Source organism: Rattus rattus, chromosome 1, assembly GCF_011064425.1.
Source record: "Rattus rattus isolate New Zealand chromosome 1, Rrattus_CSIRO_v1, whole genome shotgun sequence".
Lineage (NCBI taxonomy): Eukaryota > Metazoa > Chordata > Mammalia > Rodentia > Muridae > Rattus > Rattus rattus.
The window spans coordinates 144923636-144940169 of NC_046154.1; the positions used below are offsets into that span (position 1 = coordinate 144923636).

At 42.3% G+C, this 16534-nt stretch overlaps 1 protein-coding gene across 1 annotated transcript in view; it reads right to left on the reverse strand.

The window, feature by feature from the left end:
* Arfgef1 (ADP ribosylation factor guanine nucleotide exchange factor 1) overlaps positions 1-16534 on the reverse strand; it is a 94225-nt gene that overhangs the window by 4409 nt on the left and 73282 nt on the right. Inside the window, exons 28-36 of the mRNA XM_032906650.1 lie at positions 15743-15903; positions 14795-14925; positions 12235-12364; positions 11575-11710; positions 11350-11488; positions 9856-9928; positions 5637-5769; positions 2976-3115; positions 571-739 (exon numbers count right to left, since the gene is read on the reverse strand). Coding sequence (XP_032762541.1) covers positions 571-739; positions 2976-3115; positions 5637-5769; positions 9856-9928; positions 11350-11488; positions 11575-11710; positions 12235-12364; positions 14795-14925; positions 15743-15903 — 1212 coding nt within the window. The remainder of the gene's footprint in view (positions 1-570; positions 740-2975; positions 3116-5636; positions 5770-9855; positions 9929-11349; positions 11489-11574; positions 11711-12234; positions 12365-14794; positions 14926-15742; positions 15904-16534) is intronic.

Consider the following 16534-nt stretch of genomic DNA (forward strand, 5'->3'; position numbering starts at 1 on the left):
GAGTCACAGCATTTGGGAGGGTGACAGTCACAGCGATAGGCCTTGGGAAAGCAGAGCACTCCTACAGAGTGACACCTGGGCCTTGCAGGCAAACAGCTGCTGCAATACTGTGCCACAGCAGAGCTCCAGAACGCAGGCCAGGAACAGGGAAGGGCAGGGAAGTCAGGCCCTGTGCAAGGGTCTCCTAGTCCGAGGCAGCAACAAGGGAGGGGAGAGGCAAGTGCAGTCTGTTCTTCTCTCTGTCGGGTCACAAGGGGAGAGGACAATAAGGAATGCAGGGCGGCCTACACTGGGTACAGAAGGTGATGCCAAGCAGACAGGAGCCCTTTACTTTCCTGGCAGTGCTCTGAGGACCCTCTTCTATAAACAGGTACTGACAACTAGGTTTTTTTCTTCCTTTTGGGGGGGGGCAGCAGTTTGAGACAGGGTTTCTCTGTGTGTAGCCGTGGCTGACTTCCAACTCTCAGACCTGCCTGCCTTATTTTCACTAGACCTAATGCGCTCTCTCAGTTTTGACAATCACACAAATCTGTGTGTTCTCAGTGACAGTATGAGACCTGGACAGCTTACCTGCTTTCCATAGAGCAGTCCTCTGTTCATTGTTGGAATTAAATGCTTTTGCAAATCTATGTGACTCTAATAAGCAGTCCAGTAGCTTGAAGAGTTGTTGTGATGTTAAAAAGCGGTACATTCCTTGATCTTGAGTATCAACTCGAACATCGAAGTCCACTGCATCTCTCTTTGGAAAACAGACCACCACAGTATACACTTAACCAGTTTTAGTAAACTTAAACCTCAATGCTCCCCCACTTCTGTTCTCTTTAATATTTACATATACATGTCTGTGCCTGCTTATTTGTATATGAACCATGTGTATGCAGGTACCCACACAGGCATCCCCTGGAACCAGAGACACAGGAAGCTATGAACTGCCTGACGGGGTGTCAGACATCAAACTGGGTCTTCTGCCAAGAGCGGCAAGTGTTCTGAACCTTTGCGCCATCTCTCCAGCTCCCACTTCCTAGTCAAGACTACTTTTCAAAACAAATCAGTATCTTAGCATAGAAAACAGACAGAAGCCATCTAGGAAAGGCCATGGCAAACAAGTGCGTTGCCTGGAGATGGCCCACTGTTTTGCATGCATGCGAAGGCTGGTGAGGGTCAGCCCCAGAGACTTTGCCCCAGGATTGCTTCTCACTGCTGACAGACCTTTCCTGCCACGATTACAACGCCCAATGATTCCCGGGCACCAGCCCACCCTATGTCCTGCAGATCAACATGAGGATAACTTCCATGAATTAATGCTGCTTAGATGAATTAATGACCTTATAGAATTCCAGATTTGATTCAAATAATTTTAAGAACAAAGTTTAAGGAAATGGTTTTAGTTGTTTTGCCTGAAAGATGTACCAAAGTTAGAATCAAGAGTAAATAGAATGTGTCCCCTCCTCACAAAACAGTAAGTAAAGATGACATAATAAGAAATACAATGAGCTTTCATAAATTGCACTAAGAAGAGAAATAGGCTTGGGATAGATTTGTGATCAAGGAAAAACATTTATTCTAGGCCATGTTCAAGGATGAGGCCACAGGTGTGCACTATGATAAAGCAAGGCCTTGTGAAACTGTTGCTTTGAACTTACTATATTTTTTAAAGATTTATTTATTTTCTGTATGTGAGCACACTGTAGCTGTCTTCAGACACACCAGAAGAGGGCACAAGATCTCATTACAGATGGTTGTGAGCCACCATGTGGTTGCTGGGAATTGAACTCAGGACCTCTGCAAGAGCAGTCAGTGCTCTTAACCACTGAGCCATCTCTCCAGCCTGAACTTACTATTGACATCCTTCTGTAACTCCCCTTTTGTAAATGTTTTATCTGTGAGGTGATTTTATAAAAAACTTCTGTTTAAGAAGAAATAAAAAGGCTGAGAGAAAAAACAAAATGTGGCTGCTGGCACTCTGCTCCATCCATCAAAAGTATATATGTGTATATGCAGGTGTATGTGTATGTATGCATGTGCACTGTGAAACTGATGAAGCGGGTGGTCGGGACCAGCACACACACAGACAGAAAGAGAGAGAGAGAGAGAGAGAGAGAGAGAGAGAGAGAGAGAGAGAGAGAGAGAGAGAGTGTGTGTGTGTGTGTGTGTGTGTGTGTGTGTGTGTGTGTGTGTGTGTGTGTGTTTGCATGACTTTTCTCTATCCCTTTTCCTTCCTTCTCTCTGGCTCATGAAGAGTTAAGGAGTAAAGAGCCCAAGTAACTGTGTATTTTTCTCAATGTCCTGCTGCTATCAGCAGGAGTTAATTGCCAGAAGCCAATCAGCTTCTGGCCCACAGAACATTAAAAGAAAGTTAAAGGCCAAAGGTCATCAGCCTTTGGCCTTTGAGTGAAGACCACCCTGGTTTTTAATCTCTGGAGGACATATCACCCACCTGGGAAACAGAAGGAGGCAAACCCCCTCCTACCTCCTAGTCTCCTGTAGCTATGACTCCTGGTCTTCAGACCTCGGTACAGCAGCGCTCCTTGACAGAGCTGACAGTTCAGTCTCTAAGTCCTCTGCTCTTAAGCCTACTACAATAGGTTTTGTCCTTGGTGTTAAACTGCATCCTATGTCAAGTTTACGCAGTCCTAAGAACAACAGAGGGCAGTTCTTGTGTGCAATGTTGTGACCTGTCTAGAGTAGCTGGTCACATCCTTCTTAAAACATTTTCTGTAGCTGACTTCCACTATGACCTGACCTTGCTGCTCTTCGAGAGGCTTTAGTTCCTGTGGCAGTCCTTCCTACTCGCAGCTTTGTTGGTAGTGCAGGAGGCCCCAGAGCACACTCCCTCACCTCCCTCTCTGCCTCATGACACCATCTAGGGCTCAGAATGGCAGTTGTGAAGAAGGCCTTCCAAATGACATCTCCAGTGGAGGTGTTATCTGAAGTCCAGACACCTCAGGTACTTTCCTCCCCTTGCAGCTCCTTACCTGGGCTGCAGCTAAGTTTTCTGCATCTTCCTTCTTGCTTGTGGCTGGGAAGAACACAATGTTGTCGATGGTCTGGATGAGTTCCAGCTGCACAACACATTTAATCAACAGGGCAGCAAACAATTTTTGTTCTGGGAATTCTGTGAGGAAACCCCCCAATGCACATGCAAACAAAACATTACTTTGAATCCTTTATACTTTCTCTAACATTACAATGCTAAGGAGACATTACTATGTACAAAGGCCACATACTGCACATCTCATACTGAAGAAAACATCTCGCCTTTGTTTAGAAGGACCCCTTGTTATAGTAACGTTATCTATAAAATGTTTAGGAAAATAATTGCTTAAATAAATGAAAGCATCTTACGTGACCTGAACAGTGCATGTGTTCTAATTGGCTATACTTTCAATGCAGGTTATTACTGAGATAAACAGACTCGACTGATGCGCAAGTCTGCTTAGTTTGAAAATGATAAGAAAACAACAGGAACCAGATCAACACCAAGGAAAAATTGGGACAGCCAGGATTCTAATCAGACCATGTGATATTGTGGTTTAGCCATACAATAGGTTCATTCTGGGTCCACATAAATATCTGTAGGTTAAACTAATGCTTATTTTCAACTGATCTACCAGTAAGTTATAAGCATGTATGTTAAGGATACTGCTACTAAGCCCCAGTTTCAGAGGGGTTTCCCATGCAGCCGAGACAAAGGTCACTCCTCACTCTACCAGTCTGCGGACTACATCACAGCAGGATCTCCTCCTCTGTGCCATAGTTAGGCAGATGCAGAAGCAGAAACCAAGAGAGAGGATTCAGCCACCAGTTGCTAGGGGCACTGGGCAGCACTGCTGTGGCCAGGTGGCCAGGCCATGTCTGGGTCCTGGGTTCCAATGAGGAACAGATACCCAAAAGGAATTCTCTGTAAATCAATCTTGGAGCAATGGCTCCAGCAGTAGCCGATTTACAATACCCTAGTTTCTTTCTCATATAAAAAGTATTTACTACAAAAGTCCTTTTCTGGCATCAATTTTTGCAAGTTAAATTTAGTTACTGAGACATTTGAAACGTTCCCATCCAGGTATATTTCTAGAAATATTGTTCTATGTAGCATTTGGCTCTTATGGTTGAAGACAAGTTACAAACAAACAAACAAACAAACAAACCAACCCCAACTAGTCCCGAGGTTGTCTCTTGTGTCATCCTTTGCTGCAGTCACAGCCTCCGCTGTGCACCCTCCCCCTCACTGCATTAGGGAAACATCCCAGAGCAGGGGGCAGAGGCTCTTGGTAGCACCTGGACCCCAGCAGGGGCTTAGCAGTAGGCAGGTGTTTAAGGAAAACCGGTTTCATCAGGATATTAGTTAAGAGAGCTCTCAGTGGTCCCTGGATAGCCCTAGTAACAGACTTTGGCAAATGAGGGTGCACTGTGACTGTTAGTAGGAATGTAAAATGGTGTAACTACCATGGATAGCTTGGAAGTTATGAGGAATCAGTACACAACACAGTAATTCTACTTCTAGGTACTTTCACAGAAGACCTGAAAACAGGTCTTCAAACAATGCTTGAGCGTGAGTGTTCCTATTAGCACTATTCATAATCACAGTGTCACAAACATTGTCTTTCAGAGTGGACAAACACACTGTGATATACACACATATACAGAGGGTTGATGAAGAATCTCAACATCACATATTGTACAATGTCATCCATGTAAACCCACTGAAGAGCCTAATCAGACAGAAAGCAGAATGGTGATTGCCAAGGGCTAGAGAATGAGGGAAAAGGAGCGGCTGCTCATTAAATATGCGATTTCCTTTCCGTGATGAAGAAAATTTGCACAGCATTCTGAACGTGCTAAATGCAACTCTGTTGCTTATTCACGAATAATCAGTTCTGTGAATATTTCTTACTATATTTATTTATTTATTTGTGTTGACTGTGTGTATGTGTGCATGCGTAATCTGGCAAGGGGAGGCCAGATGGCAATTTCAGCAGTCAGTTTCTTCCTTCCCATGCAATTCCTATGTATTAAAGTCAGGGCATTAGGCGTGCATGGTACAAGCGCCTTCACCAGCTGAGCCATCTTCTTGGCCTCAACCTCAAGTTTTATGAAGGGCTTAAAGCCACTTTCTTTTCTAAGGAGGTGTCATCTTTCGTCTGTGTTATTTGTTTTCACCAAACAAAACTGAACTGATGTGAAAATGAGGGCCCCCATTTTTGGGCAAAGGTGACGGAGAGTCTGAAGGTGGTCCAGAGACCCAGGGTGGGCAGCAGTGCAGAAAAGCCTGACCCTTGAGCTCGGAGCTCCTGCTGACAGAGGGATGGGCCCTTTCCTTAGTTCCCAGGAAGACAGGTAAAGGGAGATGTGCACCTTTCCAGACAGAAAATGGATTGAAGTGTAGATGGGACAGAGAAGGAAGATCGTGTGCCCAACTCAACATTAGCCAAAGGCACTGTGATCAAAACTGACATTGCAGATGTTAGTGAAGGTTTTGAACAGAGAAACATCTATCAGAGACGTCCACTCTTGGGTAGTAGAGAGCATAAGAGTAAAGAGTGGTCAAGCCCATTTCTGGCACGCACACATCAGTAGGAGTAACCGAGTGTCCTTACACGCGTACGGCACAGCTTACTGTATGTAGAGAAATAACTCACTTGCTGTGGGTCTCCCTTTGCTAACTTCTTCACTCGCAGGAGAAGCAGACACAAGTGGTGCTTGCTGCCTGTTATCTGAAGATCTTGGTTGAGCAGAATCATGTATGTCTACAGATTTCTGTGATATTGCATCCTGATAAGATAAATTCATTAAGATAAGCACATTACAAGGAGAAACATGCTATTATACTAGGTTTTTTAAAAGTATAAAATTTAGACATTATCCATACAAAAGACTTGCTGTATTTAAAACTGTCTAGATACGGCTAGGACACGGCCGAGGTTCCTGCAGAAGGACTGCTGAAATGTGAGGCCAGCTTGGGCTTCACAGTGAAACCCAAACCTAGGATGGGTGGTGTGGTAGCGCACGACTTTAATCCCATCACACGGGAGGCAGAGGCAGGGGGATCTCTGTGAGTTTGAGGCCAGCCTGGTCCACAGAGTGAGTTCCAGGACAGCCAGGGGTGTACAGAGAAAGCCTGTCTCAAAAAACCAAATCACCCTTTCCGAGCCTCTGTGGGCCCAGGCCTGAGACTCCTATGAGCTACGGGGAGAACGTGACACTGCAGTGTCTCCCACAGGTGCTCTCCAGATCTCACGGTAAACTCACAGGCATTAAAGTGGAGGGAGATTTCATGCAATGACATGACTTTCCTTTGTGGGAGTAGTTAGTAAAGTATCCTCTGTTATGCAAGAAATCAAGAACCAGAAAGGTCAGTGTGAGTGTGACCAACAGGAATTTGGTGACCTGCATGGTAATCTGACTTGAGTTGTAACAGCAGTATGGAGGGGAAAACCTTGCTTAATGAGCTTTGGAAATAGGGCTTTTATATATATTTATATTTTAGAAAGGGTTAAGTAGGAAAACATTTTCAAGATTTATTTTTAATTATGTGAGTGTGTGTGCGCGTAGTGTGTGTTCATTAGTGCAGATTCCAACAGAGACCAGAAAGGGGAGCTGCATTCCCTGGAGCTGGCCCTGCAGATGGTTGTGAGCCGCCATGTGGGTGCTGGGATTTGAACTCAGGCCTCTGCAGCAGCAGTTACTGCTCTGAAGCACTGAGAATCTCCCGAGCCCCATGTAAATCCTTAAAGCAATCAAGCACTCTCCGTTCCTGAGCCATATCACTGTTGTTATGCGTTTCAGCAATCTACGTACTTTTTTTTTAATTACACAAGAAGCTTTAAGTAAAAAAGTATTTTAGTCTAGCAGAGTATTTATTTGACCAGGATGACTTAAAAAAAAAAAAACATTTTAAAGTAAAAACTAACGCATAGGAAACACAGCAAAACCTAAACTGGATTATAATACTAAGGGTTGAAAAATTATTTGTATGTTAGAAATTTTTGAATGCTAAGTAGAATTTTCTCAATTTTTCTGATTAAGTAATATAAGAAAGGATAGTTGCCTCAGAATGCATCTAGTTTCACATCCCCTTTAAAAGTGGACGACACTGTAGCCGAGCACGTAAGCCGTGTGAGAGTGCGCATGCACCTGTGGAGACACCGTCTAGATATGCTAAAGCATATTTACATGTAAAATGTTGTAAGTATATATATTAGTAATTACTTGTATATGTAAAGGAAACAAACAGAAGGATATCTACTAATTAGAACTGCATTAGAGTTGAAGTTGCAAGGTAGTATAAAAAAGTGGGACATTTTAAGCCCTGCATTCTTCCTTATACATAAATCCTTGTATTACAACCTATTTTTAAAGTATATTTCTTATGTGCACAGCAAGAAATACTTTAGCTAGGAATAACAGTGTGAAAACCCCACAACATTGGCAAGGTCTAAGTAGTGAGAGGGAAAGACAAAGACAGACTGGGAAGACAGATGGAAGCAGCAGCGGCAGCAGCCATAGCCGCAGCTGCCAGGACAAAGGGTGAGCCAGGGCTGCAGGGCTGAGACGTGAGTGGGACGACGACTCAGGCGTCCACACCCAAGCCTGCGGGATCTGGTGAAAAGCACTATCTGACTTGTCTATAGACAAGTCTCACTTCACACAGAGGATAAGTGACACGCAGCACAGAATGGAGCTAGGTAACTCGGATCCCAGATTCCCTTGGGCAAAAGCAAACCCACATTGCATATTCTACCCTGTGCAGGGGCAGCGTGCACACAGGACAGCACCTCCATTCCTGGCATGCACAGGAGATATCACACGTGGTGAGGTAACTAACAGAATCCAGTAGGTCCGTTATGGGACAACTGAAGTTCTCAAAAGAACACTATGTTGGTATATAATCTATGTTTTAACTGTAAACAACTGCTTGAGAAATTTAAAGGCTGTGGGAAACAAACAGGTCAGTAGGCACTATCTTGTTCCTGTGCTCTCCTAGGTTTGAAGTTCAAGGGCTAGGGGCTGGAGAGATGGCCCGGAGCTCCAAAGTGCAGCGCCTGGGCTTGATTCCTAGGCTGCACACGGTGCCTCACAACTATCTGTAACTCAGTGTCTTTGGTCTCCACATAGGCAAATACATATAACACAGTCCCATAGACAGACAGACAAACAAACCTTTCTAAAAATTTCAAGGGCTAGAAAAACAATGTGAGTAGTTATTTTATTTATTTATTTTTTTGTTCATTATGGTAAAATGAAAAAACAGAATCAGAATAAAGCCTATATATTAGATAAAAGTCGTCTTCCTAAGAATTATCTGGTTGTGGTGATCTGAGTTATCCTTTTGGTATCATCAAGGAAATAAAAACATGAGACTCTTACAGTGGCTAAGGGACGTATTTGCAGTTGTTTTTTCAAATAATTCTGAAAACCATATGAGCAGAGTGTGCAAGGGAGTGAGGAAAAAGGGCAATTGAGGTGACAAAGCAAAACAGTACAGTAATTACAGCAATCACAGGGTGAGACCTGGTGCAATGGGTGGTATGTATTAGACCAAGTTTAGTAATTCTTCTTGTAAGGACATGGCTAAGTACCCACGTCCTATATATTTAAGTAAAAGACTAGTAATACTTCAATTAATGCTGGATAAGTGTTTCCACTTCTATAACTGTGTAAAGAAACCCATATATGGGGTTGGAGGGTGGGGCTGTTACATACTACATTCCATAATCTGGTTGCCTCAAAATGGGTGAATTCCCAAGGTGCACCAGCTTTCGTGGTGTAACCTCCCCCCCGAGTTACCCTTGACTGGTTAACAATATGTCTACAGCCTGGGCCGGGTAGAGAAGCGGTAGGCAGAGCTACAGTGTGTCCGTGCTGGGGGAGGGGTCTCAGGTAGGAACTGAGAAAGGGAGGGAGGAAAAGGCAGGCAGCTGCCATGGGGTAGTGGATTGTGAGCATGTATCCTTAAGGCTTGGCAGATGAAGCAGGAGAACACAAATGGAAGAGGCTCAAGCATTTATGGGGATCTGGGCACGGGAGGCAGACAAGATATTTTAGAGGCTGACATCTGCCTAGCTGTGGTGCTTTAAGGCTTCTTATAAATCTAAAGGTCTCCATGTCTTTTATTTGGGAACCCCTGATATTTAAAGGCAACAAAGGTGTGTAGCAAACACCCAGAATAATAACCACTATAATTACATTAACTATTTTCTACACAGTAAAATTATATCAAAAAGTTAAAAAAAGATTTAATAGTATACAAAATTGGTGTGAAATCTATATAATCTGGTATCTGCATTCATAATCCTTAAAATCATTTTCCTTTGTATCCTATATAAAACAGAAAATTTAAGTACCCTCTTCTTTATGGTATATACACAGTATAAAATTGTTAAATGTAAAATTCCCCATCAGGAACTTTAATCTGAGAATTTCAAATGAGAAACTTACTCCATCTTTATCGAGAGTTGGTCTTACTGGCACAGTTGAAATGTTTGTATCCAAACATTCTTATGAGTCATGTGTTAGTGTCTACGTGTGAATCTCAGAAACAAAGTCCATGCTCAGACTTAACCCTCTATGAACAATAAATAGCAAGGGAGTGTCCCACGGGCAGGGCGGAGGCTTACTATCATGGGACTGGAGGGCATTAAGGAGGCTCTTCCTGTCCTCTGCTGCCTGTCATCTAAGGGTTGCAGTGCCACTGTAGAAGCAGAGCGTAGCCTCATTTGAGTGCTCTCTCTGTAGCCTGCACCGCTGTGAGAACCTAGGCGTGGGTGTTTTGTCTAGCAATGGGGCCTGACAGATGAGAGTGAGGCCCACAGTTCAATCTCTTCTGCAGACAACTTCAAGTACGATCTGTTTACTTACCAACTGCTTTTCACTCATAGCTGATGGAGATGGGGGGGCAGCCTCTCCAGAAGTAGGACGCCAAGTCAGAAGCCTTTAGGACACCAAAGCAAAAGCTAGTCATGGGGGCCATAGGATGGAGTTATGCCACATGCATATTTTAAATGGGAATTAAAAAGTGAAAAAAATTACTGATAAAAGCAACTTTCTGAAATCCATTCAGTAAAAAAATTTAAAAGATATACTTCCAAAAAACAGTTCAGCATAAGTTAGAAGTAGTTTTATGGTAAATTATACTTTCTGAAGTATATGAATTTTACACTTACTTCTTCTAAGTAGTAATCTTAAATAACATCCCAAAACAAGATTGCTGTTAAAGTCTGCCACTTTTCAAAAAATTTTACAGAATTCAAACTTTAAAAAAAAATCCAAATTCATAAGACTCTTTAGATTCTGTTTTTTTAATATAGAAAAATAAGAGGAATTAATTTGCCATAGCTGAGTTGGGTGTTTGCAGCAGAAATATGCTCTAACATCAAATTCTCCTTTCCGAAGAGCATAAGCTCTGGGAGCTGGGCAGACAGACGGATGCCAGAAGACAGCTCCACTTCAATGAGGAGGAGTTGGACACAGACCCTTTCTTCCCACGAGGACATGCTTACTGGATGACACTTACGGTCATAATGAGCATGTGACTCAACAGACTGAAACACACGCAGGTCTAGTGACAAACAGCATGTAGCCAGTGGATTCTTAAAAAGCGTTCACGGGGTGGGTGGGGTATGAACTGTTAGGTAAGATTCATACTGTCTCTGACAGAGTCACACACACACGGACAGACATGGATCAGCTGCAGTTGCTTTCCATGCTCCACAACAATGTACTGTGTGGAATGTACTGAGTAATTGGAGGTTGGTCACAGAAATCACTGTGCATCTTTCAGTATAAAGCACGTTTCTAGTGCATTTCTTGTGTCTTACTTCCTATTTACAATGTTAATAATTTTAAGAGTATTCTAAGAACATAAGTGAGATTTAATTCATATAAAGGATAAAAAGGATATAAAATTAAAAAATGTAGAATAGTTGACAATTTTCATATCATTTTATATCAGCATTGGGTACACTTAATGCTTCTACAAAGAGTCTACCTACAGACTTAAACATTACAGAGAGCGAGTAAAGCCATTTACAAGTCAGAGTGAGCACCAGGGATGTACTGGGTGTGAACTCCAGTCCATCCTAGGAATAAGCCATGCTAATGTGTGTCTTGGTTTCTTCACTGATTAAAATCTATGGAGGCTTTCTTCTTCTGACTCAAAATTCTCACCTGGTGTGATAGGTTCAAATACAATCTTATAAAACCAGTGGGGTCACCGCATTATGACCCAGAGTTTGTATAATCATACTGTTTTGGTTTACAAGTAACTTCATGTAGTTGTTACAGCTCACTCATTGCTCACTTTTAAACCCCATCAGTGTACAGATATAAATATAGATCTATGTAATATCTTACGCATGAGGAATTGTGGTTTTGAAGATATCCAGGGTGCAATTACAGGTTTTATCCCAGATTTCTAGAGTAAACTTCTCACCATTCAGAATAACCACATTTTCTAAGCAGTTCGTACCAGATCGTGCTAACTGCTCATTGTCTAGAAAAGAACAGAACGATTCATTCATACATTCATATACTCATCATGTGTCATACTTGGTGTTAACATAACTGGTTCACACCTACCTTGTTGTACACACCAGTAAAGCTGGGCAAAAATATCATCCAAAAGTACATCACTGAGGACTTCTAAATACTGGGTGAACACGTCGCATATCGCATAAAGGGCATGGTTACAAGTTGTTGTCATCCATTCAGCTTTCTGGCGGTGGGAGGGGCAAGAGGTCATGAAATGAAGGTCATGCTGTCTACCATTAGACGGCCTCAAATCTCCCCCTGAAATTACACTAAACATAACTGTAAAGGTCTCCCCTTAATGCTGACCTCTAGGACAGGGAGAGAATGAGCTCTCCAGCCTCAGAGTCTGAGCGACATGCTTAAGTGTTCCACAGTAAAATACGTCTTAATAAATAACACCCACTTTACTTTCATTTCTTTACTGAGCAAGATTTCAGACTCTAATATTAATGAAAGCTACTAGTGTTTCTTAGCTATGATTATAACAAAATATGGAAGAGAAGCTGACAGTTTAACAAAAGCAATAAAAATAAAAATTCAGTCATATTTCCAGATAGTGTCCTTGCTATGAAAGAAAATACTGACATGTCCTGCAGAAACAGATTTTAGGAATTTTTTCCTGCTCAATGTGCTTAATTTCAAACATTAACATGTACTGAGTGAAAACCTGGAGAATGCTATAACTCTGTGCTATAGGTATTCTCCTACCTCTGTCTGCTGTTCTGGCAACTTCATGTTGTCAAAGATTCTGAAAACAATTCTGAACAAGTCCTGCCACCAGTGTTTTTCGTAAGTGTGGCCGTATGTTTTCATTATTTCAAACATCACTGTTAAGCCCCTAAGATAACAGAACACGGTTAGGAAAGCTGTACTGTAAAGAAGGCGGCTCCCTAAAAGAGTTAAAAGCTTACAAAGCTACTAGAAAAAGAAAGTTAACACTGGTTAAAGCTAACATTGGCTGTTAACGCATATGGAATATAATGGAATTTAAGCTCTAAAATTACAGGTTCCTTTAGATACACGATTCAGAAAAGAAAAACCCCACCAGCTCTGACCTACAGTTTGTTTTGTCCTTTCCCACTCACACTAGTCCAGCTGAAATGGAACCTGTGGTGGTTTGGGTAGAAATGGCTCCACAGGCTCATTTGGTCATCAGAGTGTGGCACTACTTGACAGGCTTAGGAGGTGTGGCCTTGGAGGAGGTTCTGTCACGGACATGGGCTTTGGGTTCCATATGTTCACGTAAAGCTCGGTGTCTCCCCCCACCCCTTCTCTCAGTGCCCCTCTGCTGTCTGTGCTCCTCCGACTCTTCCCTAGCACCTGTCCACCTCCGACTGCCATGTTTCCCACCACGACAATAATGGACTAAACCTCTGACACTGAGCCAGGTCCAGTTAAAAGCGCTTTCCTTTTTGAGAGTTGCCATGGTTATGGTATCTCTTCACAGCAATACAGTGGCTAAGAAATGGAGACTGAAATAACTCATCACTTGAGTGAACATTAATTTTGTAGAACTAAGGAAAGGAAGAAAGGGCTCACAGCAGTCTAAGCCGCCCCCTCGCCCTCCCCCTCGGAAAAGTCTTTGAAATTCTAAGAGTTACAGGGACTCCAGCCACCAGTATGGATGCTGCCCCCATAGTGTCAGCAAAAAGCTCTGCTAACCCGCCCACTGCCCACTGAGGCCCAGCCTCCACCACAGGCTGCTTATCCCCTGGCTCTGGCTATAACTCTAGGCGGTGCCCATGACTCAGGAAGCAGTCAGTGCGTGACGAACAAATTAACACCACAGAGTATACTGACAAGCTTTTAAGCTCAAAAACTGACTTTCAAAAGTTGCCTTTCTGATTTATTATCTTTCTTGAATACTTTCATAAAATTATTAACATATTAACATTTTACTTTGTCCTGAGGTATAATTTTCATTATAATAATAGATAATATAATATAATATAATAGATCAGCATCCTTTAGTCCTGAAGTTTTACTTCTAGAAGTATTAAAATGGTCAGTTAAAACAAGAATGTCTGTGAAGTGTTCCATAGGACTGTACAGAGCCTAGGTCATGTGCTGTACGTGCCCAGGCTCACCGCACGTCTGAGTTGATGTGGACATGGAAACTGAGCATGCTCTGCTCAGCCCCCATCGAGTGCACAGCGGCCTCTAACACCGAATGCATGTGATAGGCAAGGGCAGAGACGGAAGGAAAGTGACTCTTCCTCTCTCATGCTATAACTGTACCCATCAAAATTAAACTGGGAATTACAGTCGGAGGAGCATTTCACTGTTAGAGCTTTATTTGTTTTAACAGAAATTTAATGAAACAGGTTAGGATCCAAAGTAGGCTCAGACTATAGCTGTTTCTTAAAAAGCTCAGTACTTTCTAGAGCTCAGCAGACATTTTACTTTGTACTTTCATGGGGTAAGCTGCTTATAGAGGTCCTCTTAGCAACTTGTTAAATTTAGGACTATTCATTTAAAAATCCTTTCAGCTATGTGGGGTTCACTCCTGTTAGCGTAAGCATATGGGAGGGAGGGGCAGAAGGAACAGGAGTGCAAAGCTAATTAATTTTTTAAAAAAATGTTTCTACTGTTTTCCAGGAAGAAATTTTATCATTAATTGCAGTTTCTGAGAAGAAACAGTATGAGAAAAAAATGTTTACAGTATTAAACATAAGATAAAAATAGACTTTAATTTTGCACTAACATCTAGTAATCATTTTTTAAAATACAGTGTAAAATGTGCCTACTAGGTTTTTTTTTTTTGGAGACAGGATTTCTCTGTATAGCCCGGGTAATCTTAGATATCACTCTGTAGACCAGGCTGGCCTCCAACTCAGAGAGCTCTGCCTCTGCCTCTCCCTCCCAAGTACTGGGATTAAAGGCCACTACTGCTGCTACCACCATCACCACCATCACCACTACCAGGCTGCCAAACTTGACTGCATGCACTCTCTCTAATTCTTTTTTTTTTTCCCATTGTATTTGGAATTGAGCTGAAATAATTCATTCATTTTAGTTGCTGATTAAACCTTAAATTGATCAACTTAGTCATAACATGTTTACCGTTCAATAGGCCTCAATAGGCTGTGAAAATAGAGTGTTTATAATATCTTGGGTAGGCTAAGTTGTACTTAATATTCTTTTAATACATTTGGTAAACAACATTTTTCTTGTCTCTAATTGTAAACGTGTGTATATTATCCATAAGAAAAGTTAATGAAATGAAAACAAACCCTTCAAAGCTTAAATGTTCAATACGGATTGTTACCTGGTTCTTACATCTAATTTGCATCTATTGATGACACAGGACAACTCAAAGAGGATTGGGAACCACCCTCTCACCCACACCCTGTCTTCAGGCGCCACGTTCATGTCGTCACTTGTGTACTCTTTGAAAGCCTTCAAGAGAGAAGAAGGAATCAGTAAGGCAAAGCTAAATATTCACACGGTCAATTTAATATTTCTCAGGAAAAACAATCAAAATGAGAACTTGAACATAATAATTTACAAAGAGCTAAAGATTTACAACTGTCTGTGAAGAGCCTTAGACTAGATTTTTTTTCTACAAAGTTGGCTTTTCAAGGCTAGAGATGGCTCCGCAGTTAAGGGTATATCCTTCTCTTGCCATGGAGCTGGGCACGTTCCTCCTGTTAGGTGGTCTACTGTTACTCCCAGCTCCAGGAGTTCAGATGCTTCGGGCCTTGGCAGAGAACTACCTACACACATGTGCACACACTCCTTCCCATCAGATACACAGGAGAGGTTCAGTTATTCAAATTAAAATTAGCAGCCAGACTATTAACCCAGCATTTTATTTCGGTGTTTGAGTACACATTCATCCAGAGCCAGTGAACTCAAGAGCTGCAAGGCACAGGCAGACAGGCAGCAGGGCGAGATGCTTAGAAGCAGGCCGGGCTGCAAACCCTTTCTCCTTTACTTGCTTTGCTCTTATGGGCACACTTAAAACTTGTCTGTACCTTTTCCTTATTTATATAAAGCTGTAACACTCCCTCCCCCATTCAGTGTTGTGAAAATTAAACCAACACACACAGAGCACCTGACCATACAGTAATGGCAAGTACCCTAACTCACAACCAAGTTTGGACTGATTCTGAGCTCAAAATAAATGCTTCCTCTACCCTAATTTCCAAAACAAATATAGACTTAAGATTGTACTCAATATTTAGCAAAATTTTGTTTACTAAATGCTATATACCTGAGGTCTATCAGACACATATTTTGCACAATGGCGAATAAGTCGGATTGCTTCCATACTTGTGTCTGGGAAAGCCGCATTACACGCAAATTCAGATAAACACTTCACTGCATCCTGGAAAGAATCAATGGTGGCTGGAAAGTGCTTTTCAAATACAAGAGCTAAAACAGAGAAAAACAAATAGAAATAATAAATATTTTAATTATATGCAAAATGTACTAATTTCAAATGTACGTACTTCTTACAGGTTGTCAAGGGGGCCAGAAATGGGTCCAAGTCTGTCTCTTCAACCAGCCTGTCCTAAGTACTAAGGCAAGTGGAAATGTGCAGGGGTGGTTCTGATGCTAAGGTTCTGTTCCCCAATTGGTTCTTGATCTATCAGTAAAGAAGCCATGGGCCAATTGGTGGGTGGAAGGAATAGGTGGGACTTCTGGGTCCCCACAGGAGGAGATTCAGGGAGAGGAGAGAGTTCACCAGAGTTCACCATGCTTCAGCCATGTGAGATCTTGGGCCAAGTGGCCACAGGTAGGTGGTTGGGAATGTTGCACAGTGACTAAATGTAACTGAGTGACTAAAGTTGAGGGCATGTGGAGAGGTGTGGAGCTAAGAGAACTGTAAGGGCAGGCATCTCCAGGCAGAAGATAAGTAACGCCCAGCAACTGTGTCAATAAGGCAAGCTGAGCACTGAGCAACATGTGACTGTGCTTTTCATCCATGGAGGCAAGGGAATCTGGGTGGGGGCTCGTAGCACAGTCCAGTCCTGGAGCTTAGGCAGGGTAGCAAAAGGTACAT